A 23411-nucleotide genomic window follows, 5' to 3' on the forward strand; every position below is an offset into this window, starting at 1 on the left:
AGAGAGAAAGAAAGAAAGGACTGGGTGTAAAATCTAGATCAGATCTTTGCCAGATCCTCTCCTCACTTATCAATGAAGACTCTAACCAGAGAGGAATCCAGATCACAACGAAATTATGAACAGCATTGGCTATTCTGAATTTTTCCATTCTCCCAAAGGAYTCTGCACAAAAACTTCTCAAAGTGCTTTCTGGGCTTGTTGATGGAGAAAGGGAAGCTTTCTCCTCTCTCTGTTCATTTTGCTCAAGAGTAATTAATTTTCCTAATTTTGGATCACCAGTCTGGAAAGGTCTTGAAGATTTATGAATCTGAGGCTTCAGAGCATCTTGAGAATTGAATACAGTGAACTCCAAGAATGAAGTGAGCTGTTCACTTGGAAGCAGCCTGTATAATCCTGAGAATGTCCTTTGTCCTTCTAAGTCATATGTACATATCAAATGTATTATATAAGGTCCACATGCAGGACAGTATGTATAACCACTGTTTTGCATTTCCAGGGAGATGGTGAAAGGGTTATGATAATAACTGGACCCAACATGGGAGGTAAGAGCTCCTATATAAAGCAAGTTGCATTGATCACAGTCATGGCACAGATCGGTTCCTACGTTCCCGCAGAGGAGGCAACAATTGGTGTTGTGGATGGTATTTTTACCAGGTAATCTTTTAAAACTTAGATTGGAACATTGTGGCAGGGTTTGGCAGGGGKGTGTGTGTATAAATACGTATATATAGGTGTGTGAGTGTGCATATACATATAGATACTTACATCTGAGTCTTTAAAGGATGTTTGTATCTGTCTTGATAAAGATCCAGATGTCTAACTTCGTCTGCCCAAATGGACATCTYGGCCAAATATTCTGTTGTGTTATAACCAAATGCTACTTCCCTAGAATGAATGCCTCCATTCTCAAAATCATGCTGCTACTTCTGCTGTACAGCAGTTATACATAGTCACAATATTTGAGATTGAGAATGTTGGCCTGTGTATATTGTTTTCCTGTTCTCTTTCTGGTACTATCAGTCTTGAGCATACTTTACTCGATGACTTCTAAAGGATGTATAATTGCAGTTTAGGTCATTCAGTGTCAATTTTACTTTTAAGATAGTGCTGAATAAATTGTARAAATTATTAACAAAGTCAAAAATAGTGGGTTTTATAGCTTGAATAGTTACTGAGAATTATCCAGCTATTTTTTTCCCTTTATCTTTTTCTGTTTTTAAATCATCAAAAGTTCTGTGTTACTAACATGATCTGAGCTGAATAAGTGACTCTTTTAAGATCATACAAAGATGTTATCTCTTATGGAATTATATTTTTTGAAATTCTGGTTTTGTAGTGGCAGAGTGCATTTTAGAGTTAACTTTTTATCAGAAAATCTGAAATATTGCTCATCTGGGATTGCTTCTTCWTATAAAGATGTTGTATTCTTATGCCTCATTGTGTCATGATAAAAATAAACAAAATTGTGCTTTGATGCACTTCAGTGCTTATTGAACAAATTGGAAAACAATTTGTATTATCTTTCCAAAATTAATTGAAACTGAAAATTCAAAATAGTTCTCTYTTTTCCCCTATCCTGTATGAAAAGTAATTGACTGGTTTATTGAATGAGTATTTGTTGAGGGGAGGTAGAGATACGTAGATGTAATTTATTTACAGGAAACAACATTCTAAGGTTACTAACAATTTGGAGATTTTTTTTTTTGTCTTCCTCTGTTTCCTAAGTGAACATAGACCACCTTTCCTGTGTTYATATTGACTTAATTTCTAGCCATAAGAGTATAAGCCTATTTCTCTTATGCCAATACCCATTTTCTCTGCTTCTGTTTGACTGTCATTGCAACAGGATGTTTCTGCAGGAAGATTGAGAAATGTGTCTCAGTCACTGGAAGTGCTGTTTTGTTATGTGCCCACTAGCAGGTCAACAAGCTGTCCTTTGTCCTCTGCAGTCTGAAATCTTTGAATTCAGTATTTCTTCGTTTCATCTGTCCCTCTCTCATTCCATATAGCCTTTTTTTACATTGTACATATTTTCAAACTTGTTCTGATAATAGTTTTACCTTTAGCCATGCTACCTTGAGTTTATGTGTCTCAAGCCAAGTGGGATCAGGATATGTCACTTACTGGTGATGAGGTTTTACACATGTTAATTTGGTGCCCAATCAGATTCTAACCTGTCTAAATTAGCTTTAAAAGTTCAGATGGATATGACACTCTTCAGTTAATCCAAAATGTGTCAAAAATTGAAATACGAACACCAGATGACCATACTAAAGAATTATTTAAATTTTTATCTTTGCACTGATAATTAAGAGTGAACCAACTGGCCCAAAATTAATCAAGCAGAAATTTTAAAATACTTTACTGAAATATTCCTAGTGAGAAATTATCATGCTCTAACCAAAAGGTTAACAGAAGAGTAACAAAAAGCAAAAAAAGCTTAATTTACATATTGCATACTTTTAGAAATCTAGGATGGTCACTTCAATTGGTGAAACATAATCAGTGGAACTTCTTGTCTATGCATATGTTTAAACCTCCATCTTCTATGTAATGTAATTTCAGGGAATCAATTATGTTGTTGGGGCAGACACTAGCCATTTGCTGCAGGTTTATAAGATGTTAGATCTTGACCCAGTTGTAGTTTTCTCTGCAATAACAAATGTTTAAAAATGATAATTTGCGTTATCATTTTGCCTGTGGAGTAGATGGACTTCCTTGCTGTGCGTTTCCAAATAATGATCAGTTATTCTCCCCAAATAGCTGAGTTCTCAATGCTGTTCTCAGTCCTTCCGTATTTGGTCTGCAGTAGCCACGGAGTGGTCCTTTGTGCCTAGTCTGRTCTTTGCCTAATTCTTCGTCGCTTTTCACCTTACCCAAATCGTGAGCTTCACTGTCTCTAATTCAAAAAGAAGTAACTTACCATTTTCTGAAACTCAGAGTGCCCAGAGATTGTAAAGGAAGCAGCTGTGTATAGGTTGGGGGTTTTTTGGGTGCTGGAAGACAAGTCAAAGAACGCACATTTGTCAGGCCAGATTAATCTGCTTTTATATTCAGGGTATTTCTGAGCCTTAAGAAGTTATCTGTGTAATAGATTTTAATGCCTGCTTGGAAAAGAGAAACAATAACTTTGGCTGTTACCAGATTTGTCCTGTGTTGTTTCTTTAAGGCCCTGTCTGGCTGAACAGCCTCAGCTTTTAGCGGGAACTCTCTTCTGGTTGGGAATGAGCTGAAGAGACCAAAGATTTCAGTTCATTCTTTTCTCGCAGCTCAGCCTCGCTCCCTGYCCCCTCCAGCTTTCTCTTCTCATCTACTGTTTTCTTACATGATGCAGCTATGCAGACCTCCTTTCTGCACTGCCATCCCAAGCCACAGATGTTTTGCTGGCATATGGGATTTTGTTAACTTGTATTTTTAATCCTTTAAAAATGCTGCATGGAAAGAAGTCAGTTTCCAGGTTATTTTCATCGCTACCAAAGTGTGTTTTTTAAATACTGCCTTTAGAGCCCTTGCTTTGAGGGACGCTTTATGGGATGGTTCTTTGAAGAGTTTTGTGCATGAGGAGGGACAACAGGGTGGTGGTGGTTGTTGTTGTTGTTTTCTTTTTTTTAAGGCTACATTACTACATTTTTGAAGTGTGAATTTGTATAGTTTTARCAGATTAACATTTCTATCTTTTGGTCTAAGTGGTGTTTCCATGGAAATTGAAAGGCTGCTACTATGGTTATTCTGTTGGATATATTTAGTATTTGTGTATTATAGCTTCTCTAAATTGATTTTAAATACTGCTTCATATTAAACATTTTAAAGATGCAAGAGAATTATACGTTAAAGAAAATGTCTTGCTTACAGATACGGTGAAAATAGGAATGGTTCATCTTCATTATTAGGTGGGTAGATACAGTATAGTGCTAAGGCTAGTCCAAGCGTTTCAGAATAGCATTGATGATTTCATCCTGAAGAGGATGAAAGAAAGAAATTCTTTCACTGGGTAAAATCTCTAAGCTCAGATGATGTCCTATTATGAGTCTGTAAACTTGAAAAATTCAGAGGACAAGAGACATTTCCTCCAGTCCCCTGCTTGCATTGCCCTCTACTTGTGGAAGCTTCTGAGTGCTCCCATGAACTCTCCCCAAATCCCACCCCTGCCTCTGCACAAAGAACACTTGCTGTTGTCAGTGCTGTGGTTTGGTTCTCCCCTTGGAAGCATCTATAGGGAGTTGTGAAATAGAGTATAAAAGGTTTGCTTTATTGTTAAGTGGCTACAGTTTCACAATATTGGTGACTAAAGAGMCACTGAACTATTCTGTACTTGGGGAATTTTTATTTCAAACTATTTCTACAAGAGATTTTTGCATTGTATTAATAAAGTGTATGAATTCCTCACTTGAAATTGGACATATCTCTATTCATTTTTTTTCATGAGTCAATGAATGCATAAACAGGCTTTGTGCATGTAAGTTACTACTTTTAGCGCCTTAGCTATCCCTGAAATTGATGGGCATAGTTTATTTAATGAGGAACATTTGGAGTATGTTTGGCTGATTGACAAGAAAGAAAAAGAAAATACCAATAAAGGATAAGACTTTCATGCAACCTTTGCTTAAAGGTTTTAACTATAAGGAAATTGATTTAGTTACGAATTTTATAAGAGTTTTGGAAAGGTCAGTGCCCAAACTATACTGACTTTCAGTGCTTTGTTTTTTTAATTTTCTGGTGTATTTAAAAATTCCCATCCAAGGTTCTCCTTGCAGTAAATGGGTTCAATTTTCGCTTTAAACCGATCTCCAATTTGTGTTAATTCTTCTTCTAATTCAGTTATTTGGACATTTAAATTAATATAATGTTTCTCTGCRTGCACATGGAAAGACAAAGCAAGTGTGCACGTGCACATTTGGAGGTACTAATGAAGGAAATTCTGCTGACCTAAGAGTGCATTCAGAAGAGGCAGTGTAGAGTAAGCAACATCCCTTACTGTAAGATTCATAGCACTGTTCCCTTGTCTCTGAGTTTAGCTGCTGAGGGAAGTTAACCTTTAAAGAGGTCTCACTTAAGATCTATTCTTGATACTGTTCCTTTCAGCTACAAAACAAAAGAGAAACCTTCAGTCCATTAGTAAGTCACCAGTAGCTCATAATAAAAGTCAGTTTTCAAAACTGAGAGAGAAACTACTGTAACAATTTAAAGGTAAAGTATGTTCAAATCAACAGGCGGATTTAATAGTTGAAATCACTGAATGCTCTGGATTCCAAATCTTAGAGTCTGTTTCTTGAAATCTCAGTCTACCAATAGGAAGAATACTGTAAAGGGAACAGACAACTCTAGGATCTAGTAAGGGAATAAAGAAAAATTTGCAGACACTTACCTACCTAGCTTTTTCATCTGGTGTTRAAATAAAAGCTGTTTCAGTGATCAGACTTGTGTCTGATTACTTTATGGACAGTTACAGTATAGYACATGTGCGTTCCAGTGAGGGTTTGTACTATCAGCCAAACTGGAYGTAGTGTTAAAGGTGCAACTTCAGTTGCCTTAATTAATGATGTTCCACTGTGCTCCAATTGCATTTCAAAACTATCTCTTGCKGGTTGTGTAGGTCCATGCTCAAAGGTGAAATGAAAGGGAAAACATCAGAGAGGTATGTGTAGATTCCATCTTTCCTATCTTTCAAAAGAGTATCTTTCTGTTCATTGAATCTCAGCTTGTCTGTAATCACCATGATGCAAAGAAACTATTTGAGAAGGTGCACTGAGAAAACTGAAGAGGAGAGGTGGCTGGCAGTACAGATTAATATGTAGTTGTGGTATGTTAAGCGTGAGTCTGAGCTGAGCATCACATGATCTGTATTTAGATGTATAGAAATTTGTCCTAAATTTTATCCCTACAATACCTGATTGAGATTCATTTTTAACGTGGAAGGCGCTTCTGATTGCTAAGTCTATACTTAGAAGACATGGTTTTAGTTCAGATTCCACTGGGTATCATAAAACATTGTGAAACAGAAGRTGGTTGCTCACATTGACTCAGGAGGGATGGTTTTGTTCTTTGAACTAGTGCTTATATGCCTATATTTAGAGACTTTTAGATAGACACTGCAACAATTTGGAACCCTGAGTGTGTTGAACATGGCCAGAAATTAGAACCCTAAGTGTGCTGAATACGTTCTGGGGTTTGAGTTACCTGCTTACTTGGATTTCTCCGCACTCTTTTTCTTGCACTCTTCCTTTCATAATAATTTTGAAAAAAAATAGTAGATGTTCATGCAAGTAAAACTAGAGTGCAGAAATCTTCAGGCAGCTGACCCTCATGTACCTGTTTGTCATGCCAAAGCTGCATAGCCATTTAAATCAGGCCACCTAATTTTAAGCTCTAGTTGTGGTATAGTTCTGATTGATGCAGCAGAAGCCGTGCCTCACTGAGGTACCTGCCTATGTCCCTGGCATGCTTGTAGTCTGCTTGTGTTCTCCTGCATGTGGAAGCTGAAAGAATATCAGGTTCTGGCTGTGCTTCTTGAAGTTGTTTGTGAAGGTGGTCTTCAGACCCCACTGCAGAGACCTCATTGCCCTTGGAGCACAAGAAGCTGCCCGTAAGAAGAGGGAGAAGTAGAGGAGAGCAAAGAGTGCTATCTGCATTGGTTGAGCACTGACAGCCTCATCTAGTGTTAAAATAATGAGGTTCATCTCCCTTGCCACTGGCCTCAGTTGGGTCATTTTATTTCAGCTCCAGGAGCTGAGCTACAGTTCCAAGTACATAGCTCGCTGAGGAGGGGTGATTCGGAGTTTAGCAATGAGTTCTGTAAGGGGAAGGAACTGTGATCACTGTCAGGAAGAATTCGCCAACTGAAGATCACCTCCTGCTATTGAAAAGTGTATTAAATGACCTGTCAGTATCACTATGAACCATGTCCTCACAGTGACACTGTTCAGAGGACTCTACTCACATGCTCACGTGCCAGGTCTTTCTAGATTCTAGCAAAACATCTTCTCTGAGCAGGCTTTGGCTRCTTTGAAAAGGTATCCCAGGAACACATATTACCACTTTACTATAGGACTGTCAGTGAGCAAGATAATATCAGTCTCTCCCAGATCACTCCAGTTGGGTCCCAGTTTCTCATTGGTTCAGACTAGTGCACTGTCTTGCATGCACCCCAGCAGTGATGGCCRGATAACCCTTCTCCTCTCTCTTGTAAGAAATAAAATAGGTACAAAAAAAGCTCCTGCTGTATTTGCAGTTCTTCAGACACAGTGCCTACCTAGCTATATTTTCAACCTCTTGCTCAGGTCTGCCAGTAAACTTACATTAGGCAAAGAAGAAATGGCATCATTTATATGTATACTTGGCTTAACATGATGACACTGATAAGATTGTCTCTCATTGTCTGTAGGAGGCTGCTCTTAAACACCAGGACGTTTCATCACAGAGACTCTGTAACTGGATAAGTCGGTGTGACATTTTGCTCTGCCAGGTGGTGGCTGTACCTCCCCTGCTGCCTGTTGAGACTTGCTCTGCTACTGCTGTAGCATCTTCCATTAATCCTGAAATCTGCAAAGCTGAGATGTGGGTTATTTTGTGTGTGTTTGTAGAGCGTTGTACACTCACGTGAGTTTGAGCCTGATGTTAAGTCTAAAAGAGCAGCATTTGAATCCCTACTTAATTGATATGACTAGCACTCCTCATTTTCATCATCCTGTGAGCAGAAAGACACATGTCAGCACCTGCAGCGGGATCCATACTTCCAATAATTGAAGAGGAAAGGTTGTGCACTTACACTGAAGTGGTATTTTTTGTTTGAGATACTGTAGCCATCAAGGATCCTTTCACACATCTTATTTCTCTGTCTTGAGAGAGAAATCCTAAAACAGGATTTATTGGCCAGGAATTAGGGGAAGTGTTTGACTGTTACTCTGTCTGTGGGCTTATGGAAGAATGCTGGAGGCATGTGGCCCCTGGCCTTTTCACATAACCCATCTGTGCAACCCCTGCAAAGATTGCAGATACCTGTTACTGCAGGGTGCATGTGAGAAGTCCTTTCCCCCTGGTGTAAACTGCTTGGTTTTCTTCTTGCACTGGAAGGATCTCATGTATTGCCAGTGGTGCTGTTGTCAGCTGATGAGCACAGATTTGATATGTAGAGGACTCAAGAGGATGTAGGTAATGTGATCTTTCTGTCAAGTCCTGTTACTGAGGACAGCAGAGCGTGGCCATTCTTCTTCAGAGGGAAGAAACAAACTGGGGCCAGCTGCTGCCATATCGCCCTTCCGGGTAAGAGAATGGCACATTTGTTCCACTTAAAAGTGTATTACAAAAGCAAAACTGTGTTTAGGTGTAGCAAATTTTTACATTTAACAAAATCAAATGACCTTCAGGGACAAATGAAATCGTCTTAAGATCTCTCATCCTTACCTTATTTTGGTGTGATCTAATGAGGAGAATGTGATAATCTGGGAAAAAAATGATGTTAAAGCTTAGAAGGAAGTTTAGGAATGGAGCATTTCTTCAAAGTAAACTTAACAAAACAGAAAACAGCCTTTCAAACAATATTCCTTTGAAGGTCAACATCAAAAATGCCACRATTTTTGCTTCTCTGTATTTTATTCAAGATACCTGTTTGTCCAGTCTCTAAATGATGGAGTTGACTTTGAAAAAGGTCAAGTCTTACAGTAGATATATTTTTGGCATTAACTCCCTAAATACATATTTAATTTTGACAACTTGACAAACTCATATTGCTGTTGATGTGTAGACCTGAAAGAAACTAGTAGACAAACCTCCCTTTCTGTTCTTTCTCTAGACAAACATAATAACTGCATAAAATATGTGTGTTTATAGTATCAGTACAAATTTTAGTACTGATTAAAAATCACGGTGGAAAGAGAATATTGTGTTAGCAGTTGAAAACATTTGTGCAGTTTTGGATGTTTCATGTTGCTTCACTGCAATGTCACTCATTAAAATTTGAAAGGTATTTAAAATTGAAAGCGTTGCAAGGCTTATTRGAAGTAGTTTTACAATAAGTTTTGAGAAAATTGGTAAGCACAGAATGGAATGATATTTGAAGCAGAAAAAGAGTGTTTGTATTAGAATAGAAATTGAACAGAAGAAGCTTTCCAGATGTTTTTCTTGTCTTTTTTTTTTTAACCTCAGATAAAATAAATTGAAATCTAGAATAAATCACTTAAGAATAAAAACAGAGTAGTGGTTGTAAATATTAATGGAAATGAATGTTGCATTGGTCTAACTGCTGATGGCAAAAAAATTCCAGCCTTTGTTACTGGRCAAATAATGTTTTACGATTGAGTGATAGGTTGAGCTCTAGCTACCAAATCACAACATTTTTCTTTTCCACTGGTGAATCAGATGAGGAAATAGGGTGTAAATGCAGATATTTAGGGAGATTTATATTAGAAGAGTTCAGGAGAAACAATACAGCTGAATGAAGCTCTGGTCTTGTCCGTATTTCRTTCCAGTTTTTTCTGTTGATCGGTGGAAAGGAGAAGGGCCAAACCAGGACACGGGAAAAATCATTGATGCTTATTAAAAAAATAAATAATAAGCTTTGTTATTTGGAGTTTCACTGCTGAAATGTTGGTATTTGCACAGCAATATGCATGCTAGGGTTGGAAAATAGAGCAGTTTGTGTAATTAGAATCCATTTTGTACATCCTTTGCTACTTTATACATTGATCAGTTTACAGGCAAACTTTATTTACAAGGAGACTGCAGGATCCATCTGCTTGAAAAAGCTTTAGAAATTTTATTAGACTCTTTATTAAACCCTTCCTGCACCATGATTTCACTACACATGATAAAGAAATAGACATTCTCCACCCAAAACTATCCTGTGTACTTAACCATGCTTATCGAGAAGGGAGGATGCTGATGACATTTTTAAATGGTTACTAGCATGCAGGAAAGACTTGGAACTTTTATGTTTTAAATGTACCTCTCCCATCTTGTTTGTAATACTTTATTCTATGAGTGGAATATGATAATACCGCTTCTCACTCTAGGGACATTTTTTTTTCCCCCTTGAATAAATATTTAAAAGGTACTATACTTAGAATTATACATGAGGTCATGCATATGACATGTTTTTTGTTTGTCTGCTTTATCTTTACCAAACGGTCCTTCTCTGAAGGTACAGCATCAATCCTGTTACAGGGGTCCTGTGTCTTTCAACCTCAGAAATTAGTCAGATCACTGGACTGGGCTAGCATAGACTCTGTGCGTTCCCATACTTAGCAATGAGTTGTTGGCCTTTATACTCATCTCTGCTGTATTTTGCCAGAATAGCAAATAGCCTCTCATTTATACATCACTTATGAACTTCGGTGTTCTTAGCTGGGAACAACAGTTACCACACTTAAAAATTCCTTGGTTCTACTATTGCTTTATTAAGCTTTATCGATGTCTTTGAGGCTTATGTGTTAGGATTCTGAAGATAAGTCTTCCTATCTATCCTAGAAATATCAGTTTGTTAAATCACAAAACCTGGCATGAAGATTCAGCTAGTCAACTGCTTAGTATTTTTATGATAAAATCCAGGGTACCAAACTCCACTCCTGAGGTGACAGCAGCTATCGACAGGGTAGTCTGAATACATCTTGTGTAATTTAGAAATTGCSTTGGGAGAGTGCTGAATAGAAGCTGTAGAGGAGGTTATTATTTTAGCATAGCAGCTTCTCTGTGCATTACCTRTTTGGGCCAAAACATTGTCTGATGCCTTATTAGATTTTTCTTTTTTCTTTTCTTTTTCTTTTAAGTTTTTAACATCTGAAAATAAACATTTAAACAGTTCTGGATTTTTGTCTGGTTGGTTGGTTTTTTGTGGAAAACTAGATTCTCTAGATTTGCCTATGCAATTAGACTCTGAAAGATCAGGCYTAGAAAACTTAAACAAAAGTACTTGCTCACACCGTTGTATATTCTATTTACATGTGAGGATGCTTATTATGTTTACCTTACACATCAATTTGTATATTGTGAAGAAAAGTAGAGAACTACTCATAATAACGCAATCTCAAATTACTGGCAAGTCCGTATTGCAATTCTGTATGCTGATATGGTAAACAAGTATTATTTTAATCTTCTATTACTTTAGAAAGCAACAATAGCAGTCAGTCTTGCTAGCTGTCAAGACCCAAAAGTACTTTTCAGAAATACTACTACTTTATGGTGCAGGAAGTTGTATCGTTTTGTTCTTGCTTACTTTATTTGCGTTTGTTGCATTTGTGTTTATTGCTGGAGTAGCAAAAATGATTTAAGCCTTTCATTTATGGTAACCATCGTATAATTACATTTCTGGGATGAATTATTCTCAGCTTTGTGGAGAAAATAAAAGAAGGTTAGATTAAATTGTCCATACCTATGTTCCATGATGTAGGAAGGCTCTTTTTGAGAAAGAGGAAAATGAGTGAAAGTTACAGTGTTGAATTGGAAATGTTTGTGTTCTGTTTTTCTGGAAAAGGTTCATCTTGAACATATCGCAATGCATTTTAACTGTAAGGAGATTTCTGACAGTATTCTGTAACACTGCAGAAAGAAATAAAACCATGCTATGCATGTGTCTATAGCTAATTTAGCTTCACATCTGTGTTATTTCATAGTAGCAAGCACATGCAGTAAGTAGCAGAGCTAAAGCTCATGTATGTATGATAATATATTTAACTGAAGAGTCTATGGCTTTTGTATAAGGCATTTGATAAAACTGAACAAAACTAAAACTTCTGGTTTGTTTGCAGGGATTTAAATGAGACTTGAAAATTTCATTTAAGATGGAATATCTAAAACTCATAGTTACTTCCATGTACAGAAAGTTTTATAACAATTTCTGCTGCATATTGCACTATTCCTGAGAAGGGATCGAAAACCTTGTATATTAAAAATATACTTAAATATATTTTTTAAAATTTAAAAATTAATGCTTATTTGCAGAGTTGACTTTTTTTTTTTTTTTTACAGTAAGGTTGAAGCTCTTAAATCAAGTGGTGGTATTTACCTTTCTAAAATTGTTCCATGCTGTGAATTAACCTAGCCACAGTTTGGACTGGATTTTCTGTAGTGTCCACAGGTTTAAAGGGGAAAAGTTCACTTACGCTGAGTGCTCCAGCTATTGTCCTTAGTCGGTTGCTATAGTTTCTGCTTTTTAATCCTCCCTTGGCCTCAATCCTTCAGCTACATATGCACAGTAACGTAACGTAATTACCTCGAGTCGCCTCGCTGGAATCCGCCAGGGAGACGTGGGAAGCGGAAGCGGAGCACGTTTTGGGATGGGTCTTTTGTCTCCGTTTGTCAGCTTCTTCAGGCCAGCGTTGATGGCTCGCTAGCAAACGCCCACGTTTGAGTATCTGCTCTTCTAACTTAGCCTTCAGCAAAATGGTTGTGCTTTTAATCTGTTCCTTCTCCTGGCAGTCAATAAAATTTAAACAGCCATTTGCTACAGAGAAACCCAGGTACRAGCATATCTTTGGAGCTTCAGTTGCTTAATGGAGCCTTCATAAAGCTGCTTTTCCATCTCGTCCCAGGCCGTCAGCACACGCTGCTGGCGCTGGCAGGTCTCTTGGTCCGGGGAGCGGGGTGGCAGTGGAAACCTCACTCAGGTTGGTAGCTCTGTACAGGGACAAATCACAACTTTCTCTTGGAGGGCAGGAAAGAGAACGGTTTAGTTTGATGTTAAAGTAAACATCAAAACTGATAGACCTGTGCAGAACAATCTTTTGACATATTAATTGTAAAATCCTGCGGGTGTCCTAASATAGAATTGGAGCAACTGCGGATGTAGCAGATCTTCACGTTGCTCTCCGTAGGTCTTGGAGGAATGCGGGTTAACTTGCTCTAATCAAATACTCCTAGCATACTATACGAATGTATGTGAATATAAATCCCAGAATCCGAAGCGTGAAGCACAGCTTTGGATAATTTGCAGGTGTGCCTAGAAAGCCACGTTCCTAGAAACGTTCTCGAAGTCGCTTGCTCTAATTCTGCTGCTGTGTCTGCGTWGTTGCAGTTGCGCCTGTTGAGTAACTTGAGGGATGTTTTAAAAATACTTCTGAAACTCCCAGCCCTCGAGAGGTTTTAGTTCTGGAAGAGTCCAGAAGTGGCGGCGAGCTCCCCGCTTTGACGGGAGCCCCGCTGCCCACCCGCAGGGCCCTTCGCGAGTGCCCTCACCTCGCGGCGCGCTGGGGAGCTCTCAGCTCGGCCCTGCCYGCTTCTGGCGGGTGAAGCTTTTAAAATAATCAGCGTTTGCCGCCTGATGTTTTTGTTGCTTCCCGTGGCTTTCGGCAAAAAAACTCGACGCAGTTCAGGTCGCGCGAGCTCGCCCRTCAGAGCGGTTCCTCTCAGGGTGCCGGGGCTTCGGGGCGCGCAGCGTGCCTCTCGCTCAGCCCCGCGGCCAGGTCGACACGGTCGTAAGGATTTAAGTGGTGGCTTGTTCCAGCTATTTCAGTTTCTGGTGGTGTGGAAAAGGAACTGATAAAAGGCAAGTGTAGGKGAGTGAGTATTAATGTAACTTTGGATGTGCCTGTATCACTCTTTTTCCYCAGGATTATGCAAAGTTTGTGTCCCTTGGCAGTGTTTGGTTTCACTAGTTTCATTAAGTTTGCAGCAACTGGGAATATCGTGTTGTCTATAATAATTTACAAAATAAAAATGTAGTTTACACTAAATGTGTAATGCATCCTGTCAGGTTTTTCAACCACTGTTCTTTYAGATGAAGTAACGTACCATGGGTATTTCTTCATTTATAGTTTGCAAATCGTAGGATCATAGAATGGTGAGGTTGGAAGGGACCTCTGGAGATCATCTGGTGCAACCCTCAGTGTAGYGTGTACGGGGATTGAACCCGTGGCCTTGGGATTAGCAGCACCGCGCTCTAACCCACCGAGCTAAACTAAAACAGGTGTAGAAATARTTGAGTGAGTGCGTGCATATTGTCTGTAAATAGGTTTATATTACAAGYGTCCTCTTACTTCCTACTGTTGCCAACTGTGTGAGCTTGTACACAGCTTTTGGAAATTGCTCGTGCACAGTGCAGAAATGCCAGCTGTCCCAATAGCGATGCATTCTGACCCCTACTCTAAGAGTTACTTTTTTGAATTCTGTAATTGCGGTTTCTGTGAATTATTTTTATTACAATCAGTTTCTGGTTTGAATCTTTAATAGAATTATTTGGTAGAAATAAAGTACATGATTTACCAGCATTTGGCAGGGCAGAGAGGGTGGTGGTGAAGCACCAGTTTCTTGCCAGTGAACTGTTGTAAGTTTGCAGATGTTATCTTCTAAAGAATTACTCAATAAACTTTCATTGCATATTTTCATAGCCAGGATTAGAATATCCGACTCAGGGTACTTTTAGGCTAACCACTGTGAAATTTTCATTTGCTGCCTGAGTGTGTGTTTCTAAAATATTTGGGGTTTTCAAACCACTTCTGTGGCTAAGCTGAATGATTGATCTGGTTAGAGGTTTTTGGATACTTGAGACCAGGGTAGGAGAGGATGTGCAGTAGTCAGCCTCCAGTCCTCAGCTTAGTGTTTCTGTTTTCATTTTCTCGGTAGACCCATTTGCAAACTGCTTTTAACTGAAGAAGTCTGTCCTGTTCAATGTGAAGAGGGCAGGATTGTGTTTTGCCTTTTTTTTTTTTTTTTAATAGTACCTGTTTGAGGATTATGGAAAGGTTCAGAACAGGCACTTATTTATATAATAATATTAAACCATTAATGCCTCTCTTAAGACTTTGATTGAGTAAATTTGCCACTATGTGCCTAACAGAAAGTTTAGTAGCATAGATTAACAGGAGAAGATGCAGCTAAGTGTTAAAATGAAATTACATTTGTGTTCTTCCACTCATGTCAGGATCAATACCAAGCTTTTCTGTTCTCATAAAGATCTTCAGTTAACGCCCACACTTTTCCAGCCATTTCTTTTTTTTTGCTGACACCACATGTAAAACTTCAGCTGGAAAGGCTGCTTTCTGCAAAAGAGTAAGAGCAGTTATTATGAAATCTTCTTTAAAAATATGAGTATGTTGTACAGAACAGTCCCATACCAGAAGAGAGATAAGACAAGACCCCATCCAGTCTTTTCTTTTTGTAAACTAGTTATTCTAATTTAAATAAATCCTGTTTAAATACAGTTAGCTTTGAAATCAYGTTTTGAAGGAGTTTTGCATGAGAGAGAGAGAGTGAGTGAAACTGTAAAGTTAAGTTAGAAACGTATTTTTGAGTTTTTTCTCWGTGTTCTCTTTGAATCACAGAAGGAATCTTGGTTGTTGGGAGAGGAGTATTCTACATGTTGTGTTTGGGATATGCTCACAGAAAAAAAGTGGTTTTTGTCTTAATTGTTTTTGATGAATAAACAATTTGATTATAAGTATATTCTGTGAAGAAGTTTGACTTCAGTTCTAGTGCCTGGGAAGTCAAACCATATCTGGAAGCGTGAATGTCTTCTCTTGAAGATGCTGCAGCCACTGCAAAGGGGGTCTGTAGAAACTCCATGCTAATTAGATTTATTCCTCTGTAAGAGGCACTAGGTTTCAACTTTTAAAATCAAGTGCATATTTCTAAAATCAAGGTGAAAAATCTTCAATTTCATCAATGCTTTTTCAATGTGATGGTGCATAAAGTAGGAATGAATACATAGCATCATGATGTTCACAGCTGTCTGAAAATAAGGCTTTTGGAAAATGCCCTTGTAATTGGGTTTTCTAGGATTTGTTCAGTGCTGTGTGGTTAGTTTTTGTTACTACTGGGAGCATTGAAGTTCCTTGGTTATCTTCACAGGTAGTGGGAGGGTTCATGCTAATAAAGAATAGTAAAATACCTGAGGTCCACACAATGCTCTCCATTTTGTACCCAAACTGACTAACAGCATGTTGGATAACTTCCTTTGAAAGACAGTGTAGAGAAAGCCTCAAGTAGAAGCTTCTGTTTTTCTTTTTTTCTTTTTCTTTTTTCTTTTTTTTTTCCTGCCTGAAGAATTCAGTTGCTTTCTGTCATGCTGGGGTTGTCCCTATTTTAACCTCTGTGTTGTTGCTTTCCTCGTTAGCCTGCTAGCACAAGGCTGCTGGAGCTTTTTCCTCTGGTGACCTCTCTGCTCCCTTACAAGTTAGTGTCTTGTGTTACTCTGCTGCTCCTCTGCTGCTGTTGGTGGTCTGCAGGTCTGTCCCCTTCCCCAAGATGCTTTGACTTTTTTGGGAGCAGTAATAGCAGCTTGCTGAGCGAAAGAGTTCCAGGTGCCGCTCATTGGCCTCAGTTTCGTTGCCTTCTTCCACACAAGTAGAAGGCTTGTGTGGACATCCACACGTGGGTGACTGTCAAAGCCCTCAGACCTGTCCCACCCATCAAAAGCTTAAAAGCCCCAGACTTTGAGGAAACACTCAGGGCCATAGAATATAGCAATACTACTTCATGTGTACTGAGAGCAGGTTTAAACTGTGCTGACTTTCTAAATATTCTTGGGAAACAAGGGAGAAAGTTACACTACTTTTGATTCCAGTGGTTTCTGTATGCTGTCACATCTTGTATCATTAGAAATTTCCCCGAATTTACAGAGTCCAGTAGCAAGACACAATACGGGATACATTCCCAGAATGGTGAGCGCTTATGTTGAAAAAGGTTGGTACTCTGTGGATGCATTGACCCTGGAAAGCTAGCTTAAAAAATCGGCCATTTCAGTGCTGCTAGTGCAGTATAAAGAAATCTCTGCATTTTCTTCAAGAAGAACACATGTAAGTTAGGCATGTGGTGCTAACTGATTTACATAAAGCTCACTACTGTTGCACATCATCCAGCTTATCCTGCAGGATTAATTTATGAAAAAACTGCATCTTTGTTATTTTTTTTTCCTGAGGTTATAGACAAGAATCTTTACTTTTGAAATTTAGCACTAAAAAGAGGTAAAAACTCCTAAATTCGTTTTTCTTTACATAATAAACATGTTGGGTATTATAAGTTGAAGAGCTTTTAATTGTATGAAATTAGGTTGGCTGTCAAAGAGATATTATAACAAGTGGTTTCTAGCCAAATTGCAGTTGCTGAGGAGCGATGGATCTCTTGCCAGCACTAAAGAGGCACTCTTCACATTGGATCTCTGCGCACTCCTCGTGGGCAGAATGCAATAATCTTCCTGAATGTCGATGTTAGAAATTCCATAGCAGAGATGGAAGTTCTTATATTAACTGCGTTGCTCCTTTCAGCAGCAGGTGTTGTAAGGAGTGGAGCTGGGAGAGCTGAGTGGCACTGCTCCTGCTCTAGTGGTTTTCTATTGTGCCTGTCCTCTTCTGCTGCAACCTTTTTTTCCCTGTCCTTTTTAGTCATTATTTTTTAATTAAGAGGGGGAAGAAAAGGGAGTGTGGGTAGAGCATAACAAGCCTGCATCCATCTGTTCTGAGATCAGTGGTTCCTCTTGGCGTATTTCATGCTATCGTCTTTAGCCATGGTGGTGAATGCAGTATTAAAATCCAAACAAATAGCTGTTTTTGTTTACATATAAAATAAAAAAAAATGATTTCATTTTAGGCACCTTACTAAATAATTAGTCTTAGAAACTTTATTAGGACCATGTGTAAAAAGTTAAGTAGGTGACTTTAGTGCTGGCAGCATTAAGACCAGGATGAATATATATAACGTTTTTTTCTGCACAATTTCATGAAAATGGCATCACAGATATTACCTATAGAGCAGCTGATAGCAATGATAAATAATCTGTACCCTATTAAATATTATTTAAAAAAACCCTAATATTTTCATGCCTGAAAATATTTAGGAAGCACAATACATTAAAATATTAATTCAGAGTAATTGTACCTTTTAGAAGTTTAGTGTCTTTATTACTACTACTACTACTACTGACTTAAACTCTAATAAAAACAGTTTTTTAAGCCATAGGTGTTTTGACTCAAATACTTATTGTATCATTAATTATATAGCATACACTGAGAGAACAATACCTTGATGCATATTAACCATTAACATTATAAATGCAATCATCCACATAAAACAATTGTCTCTCCTTATTTCTGGGACAATACTGCTTATCACTTAATTTTTAAGGAAGTGTGATTCGTACAGGATTCTCAAACGCAGAGGCAGAAAGAGCAATTTTATCCCTTTTTAAGAATGACATTTAAGAGTTTTTATGGCATTTAAAAATTTACAAGGGTTTTTTTCTAATCTGTAGATAAGCCTGAGCTGGATTTGAATATTTAAGATGCTGAAAAGAAAGGCTTGTTTTACAGCTGTTGTTAACAACAAGAGGAAGATAATACTTGTTTCTGCTTGTATCTTGACCATTTAGTGAGGAAGTTCTGGCAACTGTTTCTGTGATTGCAAATTAGATTCAGAATGGCTAAATGATTTTGAGGGCTCTATGGAAATGATGCAATCCAAGAAAAAAATAGAACTGAGAATTCTCAGTGTAATCATCATACATATGGAACAGACTGGTTGGTTGTATAGATGTATATTATCCCAATAATGAAAAGCCAAATTAAAAAGAAAATAATACTACTACTAATGCTAGGTTTGGAAATTAAGGTTAAAGCTGCCCAGTATGGAGCCAGAGGTTGCTTAGACATAAAAAGTACTGTCTTTCTGGGAAATTTATTTGTAGTTAATAGTATCAAAGACAGGTCTAATTTATATGTAGATTTGCACAATGTTGCAATAAAGGGTATGTTGTTTAATTTTGCAGTAGTACATGATGTTGACTGAAGCAAACTATGAAACRGGACAGGGGAAAACCACTTTAAGAAACTCAGTAATATATTCGTAGTTCCTAACAACTCAGTGCATATTTAAGGCATTTAAAATGATTATGGTGGTGAGTGGCTTAATAAAACGTTAATTTCAGAATGTCTCAATATCTGGAATTACATATTTAATTCAGTAAAACTAATGTAAAGTTTAATTAGTTTGTGTGCAAAATCACCTTTCTTTCAGAGCATTTTGGAGCATACCTGCTGTGAGTATGCAGATACATAGGTGTTCAAAGAAGTAATTTACATAAACACTCGTCCTGCTTGTTGAATCGTGATGCCCATCTCCAGCCAAAATTAGTTMATTTGTACTTGAAGGCTTGCATATTGCTAAGTTAGGCATGCCAGTGTACCAAGTTTTAAGGGCAGGAACTGGAGAGTATATAGAAAACATAATTTTACTGTGTCCAGCTGGCTAGTTTTTGATGTAGGTGATCGCTTACTCCTGACGATCGTAAGATCCACATAAAACGATTAGGTCTTGCTGGTGCTTCTGTAGGCAATGGACGCAACTGCATTAGAGATGCAGCAAAAGACTTGGAGAAAAAGCTATATTGGGACTCTCTTTRAAGGTTTTCATTGGCTTTAAATACTGTTGTAGCCAGCTGTTCTATTTGAAAATTTAATGTATACTAGGCCTTGGAGTTGGAGTCTGCATTAAATTGGTGCAACTTGTAGGTAATTATTCTGTTGGCTGATGAGAATGAACAGACCGTTTTTACAGCCATGCTCAGTGGCCAGCTAATGATAACTTATCTCAAAAGTGATGTTGTAATGTAATTAACATAATTGAAAAACGTATGTAGAAGAAGGAAATGTTTTCTCTTCCAGGTAGAAAGAGTATTTTATTGGATAGACAAAAAACACTGCAAAAGAAAAAAGGTGAAATACCAACAGGTTTCAGAGATGAAAAATGCAATTTCACAATTTGAAATAGCATATGAGGGCTGAAGGTTGAGTGACTCTAGAACAGTCTTAAAGTTGTATGAAACATAAAAGAATTTGTGCACGTGTGTGCATATGCATGGGAAGGCATGTGTGTAGAGCAGAGGAGAACCGTTAACCATATGGAGGTTGGTAAGTTCGAGTACAGTTGTGTAAGAGGATGAAGGGAGTTAAATTTCTTTCTCTTAAAATTATCTTTAGACATACTAGTGAGATTGTATACCTTTATAATTGGAAGAAATCACTGTTATTTTGTTACTTCCTGAAAGAGCTAAGGTGTATCTGGATGTACAAATGTCCAGTCACGTGAGCTTACGCTGTATTTCTGCATGGAAATGCTAGTAACTGATAATAGCAGGTGACATAAGCATTTAAAGAAAACAAAAGACTAAACTCTGGTTTAAGAAGAAACATTCATTTTCACAGCTATCTGTGCTAGATAGCTGGCTGATCTGAATTCCCAGGGTCCTTGTACGGTTTGTCAAGATAGAATTGCATGCCAAGAAAACCTCCTTGTCTAGCTCCTTTTTCTTAACTCCTGTAGTTATGTGGGATGAGGAATTTACCTTGGGACTAGATTATTGCTGGTACAGAAATATTCTCTGCTGTCCCTAAAGCCTAACCTCCCCAAGGTGCCCCCAGGGTCAGTATACTTTGCTGTCTTGGGGAATGCTTGTAAGCCCTTATTTAATGGTGCATAAGTTGCTTCCTCCGGACTTTGTTTGAACTTAATAAGTTGATCTGCTTTCTATCCCAATGCAGAATGGGGGCAGCAGACAACATTTACAAAGGCCGAAGTACCTTTATGGAGGAACTGACAGATACTGCTGAGATAATAAGAAAAGCAACCTCAAGATCACTAGTAATTTTGGATGAACTGGGAAGAGGAACTAGCACTCATGATGGAATTGCTATTGCTTATGCTACACTTGAACATTTTATTAGAGATGTAAGTATTAAATCTAACAGATGCTCGTAAAGGTGTTCTTAGCCTGTATTGTGGTAGGTTGACTCTGATGTGGGATAGGTTTCCTTTCTGCAGAGATGTGACATGTCTGAACAAGAGTGAAGAACTGTGGAGAAAGGATACCAGTATTATGCTGGTGTGTTCAGGAAAAAAAATAAAAAATAAAATAAATAAATAAAATAAAAAGCAGACTCTCATATGTGTCTATCTCATTGTTGCAGGTGGAATCACTGACACTGTTTGTCACTCACTATCCCTCAGTTTGTGAGCTAGAAAAGGTGTATCCAGAAAAAGTTGGTAATTACCACATGGCTTTCTTGGTGAATGAGGAGGAAAGTGGTAAACAAAAAGGTACAGTATAAATACATTTGAGATTCTGGCACTATAGGTATAGGCAGAAGATGTAAAATTGGCATGGTAATTTAAACCTGAATATAAAATGATACAGCTAAGCTCACTAGAGTATCAGCCTATATTTCATATTTGGGGGGGGGGGGGATTCAAAACTGAACATCCATGTCTCTCACAATTAATATAAGAATGACTGAGCTGCTGCAGATCAAAGATTCACTCAGCCCAATATCCTTTTCACAGTAGCCAAATACTTAGGATTAGGGAGGAGTATAAAAATATATCAAACATATGGTGACTCTTTCTCTAAAAGATTCCATTGTATCCAAATACTAGCTGTTCAGGGAGCCTCAATACTCAGGTGAGATTTCTGCTTTTTAATAATCTTCAATGGATTTCTCTTCCATGAGGCTGTTAGTTTTCCCTGTGGATACATGTATACTTTTAGCATCTTCATTATATTGTCTCAAGGAGCTCCAAAATTTAATTCTGCATTGTGTGAAGAATCACCTCCTTTTGTTTGTTTTGAAACTGTTTTAAAACAACATGTACCTTCATTTGATAGACCCAGTTCTTGAATCAGAAGGGGCAGAAAAGGAACCCCTGTTCATCCTTTCCATGCTATAACCTGATTTTATAGAGTGCTTATCTTCACACATTCAGATAAGCAACATGCTCATAAAATTCAGATGGAGGTTTAGTGGAGAGAGAGTTGACTGTTGTGTTCTGTTTAACTTCAGAAGCAGGAATCCCTGAAGTGTGTGTTAACTTGGAGCACTAACGCATGAATATAATACTGTCTTTAGATGACCACTGTCTAGTCACGTTGATGTTCCCAGTTAAGAGCATCACCTGTCCGCACATCAGCGTGTCCTTTTGATATAGAGTTCAGTGATTGAACTGTGACATTTCAGTATCTGATGAGATCAGTAGAGATGAGAACGTTATTCAATATTTATTCTTCCTCAGATACTGTCTCCATGAAACCCTATTCTTCTGTGTTTGTGTGCTGTTATCAGCACTTTCAACGTTAGTTGGCCTGAACCTTCAGGCCATACGCAGCCTTTGCTCTTTTGCTCAGGCAAGCACAGTGGACATGGTGCTTTCAGCCTTGTACCACAGCCTGGGAGCAACAACATATTTACATTTCTTACTTCGCCTGTGTTTTTGTMTCTTGTGTCTGTTATCTTGACATTTGAATCATTTTAATAATGTGAATTTTATGGTATGTTTTTTCCAAACTTTGACTTAAATCATTTGGACTGAGTTAACCTGAGTCATCAGCATTTATGGAAATCTCTGTTGTTTCCCCCCAAAATTGCATTTTTGAAAGACAAGACAGAAGAATGAATGGCAGAGAATGAGGCCATAGTTTGTCTGCTGTCAACAAAAATCTTGGATAGCGGAGGATGTAGCAAGGATGTCTAAAGAGGAAGAAGGAGTCATTACATTTATAATGACAGCTCTTATGTTACAACTCTTTCATTTATAATGACAGCTCTCCATCTTATTGTCATGGAAAAGAAAAAGACGATGGGTTCCATAACTGAAGATTCACCATCCTCACCTGTTTTTTCCTGAGCATTTTCTATTTCCTGACAGCCAGAAGCTTTTTGTTTTGCTGTATTTAAAGGCTTCTTAATTGCAGGATTACTGATGTCTCCTTTATTCTGTAATTGCTGGGCAGACTTGAGATGCAATACTTTGGTTACAGCACAAATAATCCATTTCACATTTAAAAAGACTCTAAGTTGTTAACAGCCTCGTCAGCCTCAGGGATAAGAACCTGAGTATATAGCTTGCCTGCATGCATGCACGCACAGGCACACACTCTTGTATGATAAGACACCAGTAAAACTACAGTAAAGCATTTTATCAGTCTGATAATATGCAGGTATGAGGTGGAGTCAAGGAAACATTTTTCCAATTTTATGTAACTTCAATGGAATTRATCTCATGTGAGCTATGAATGATAATGAGACCACCGTCTCAGTCATTTCAGTGTTCAGACCATTACATTCCATTAATATAATAGTTTTTTGATTTTGGTTTTATTCTTTAGGATCTGAAGATGAAGAGGATCCTGAATTTATCACTTTTCTTTATCAAATAACTAAAGGAGTCAGCGCAAGGAGTTATGGGCTAAATGTTGCCAAACTGGCAGATGTTCCTGAAGAAATCTTGAAGAAGGCAGCTCACAAATCAAAGGAGTTGGAGGAATTGGTGAACATGAAAAGGTCAGAACAATTGCAGTTTTCTTTCTTCTAATGAAACTTGCAGATGTGAGTGGAAGAGCATTTCACATTGGATGTTTAGCGAAAAAGAACACTAAGAGCTGTTTCAGATATCTTTCAACACTTTAGGGAGGAGAAAATGAAACAAAATATTCAAAAAATATT

The 23411-nt window shown here is 38.0% G+C and overlaps 1 protein-coding gene across 5 annotated transcripts in view; it reads left to right on the forward strand.

Moving 5' to 3' along the window:
- The window catches only part of MSH3 (mutS homolog 3), a 108872-nt gene that overhangs the window by 81288 nt on the left and 4173 nt on the right, over positions 1-23411 (forward strand). For all 5 annotated transcript variants that reach the window (XM_085321981.1, XM_085321979.1, XM_085321980.1 and 2 more), the window contains 4 exons: positions 497-654; positions 20457-20643; positions 20883-21012; positions 23075-23249. In XM_085321981.1, coding sequence (XP_085178107.1) covers positions 497-654; positions 20457-20643; positions 20883-21012; positions 23075-23249 — 650 coding nt within the window. The remainder of the gene's footprint in view (positions 1-496; positions 655-20456; positions 20644-20882; positions 21013-23074; positions 23250-23411) is intronic.

Source organism: Rhea americana, unplaced genomic scaffold (assembly GCF_003343005.1).
Source record: "Rhea americana isolate MKP2758 unplaced genomic scaffold, rheAme1 scaffold_74, whole genome shotgun sequence".
In the NCBI taxonomy this organism is placed as follows: domain Eukaryota; kingdom Metazoa; phylum Chordata; class Aves; order Rheiformes; family Rheidae; genus Rhea; species Rhea americana.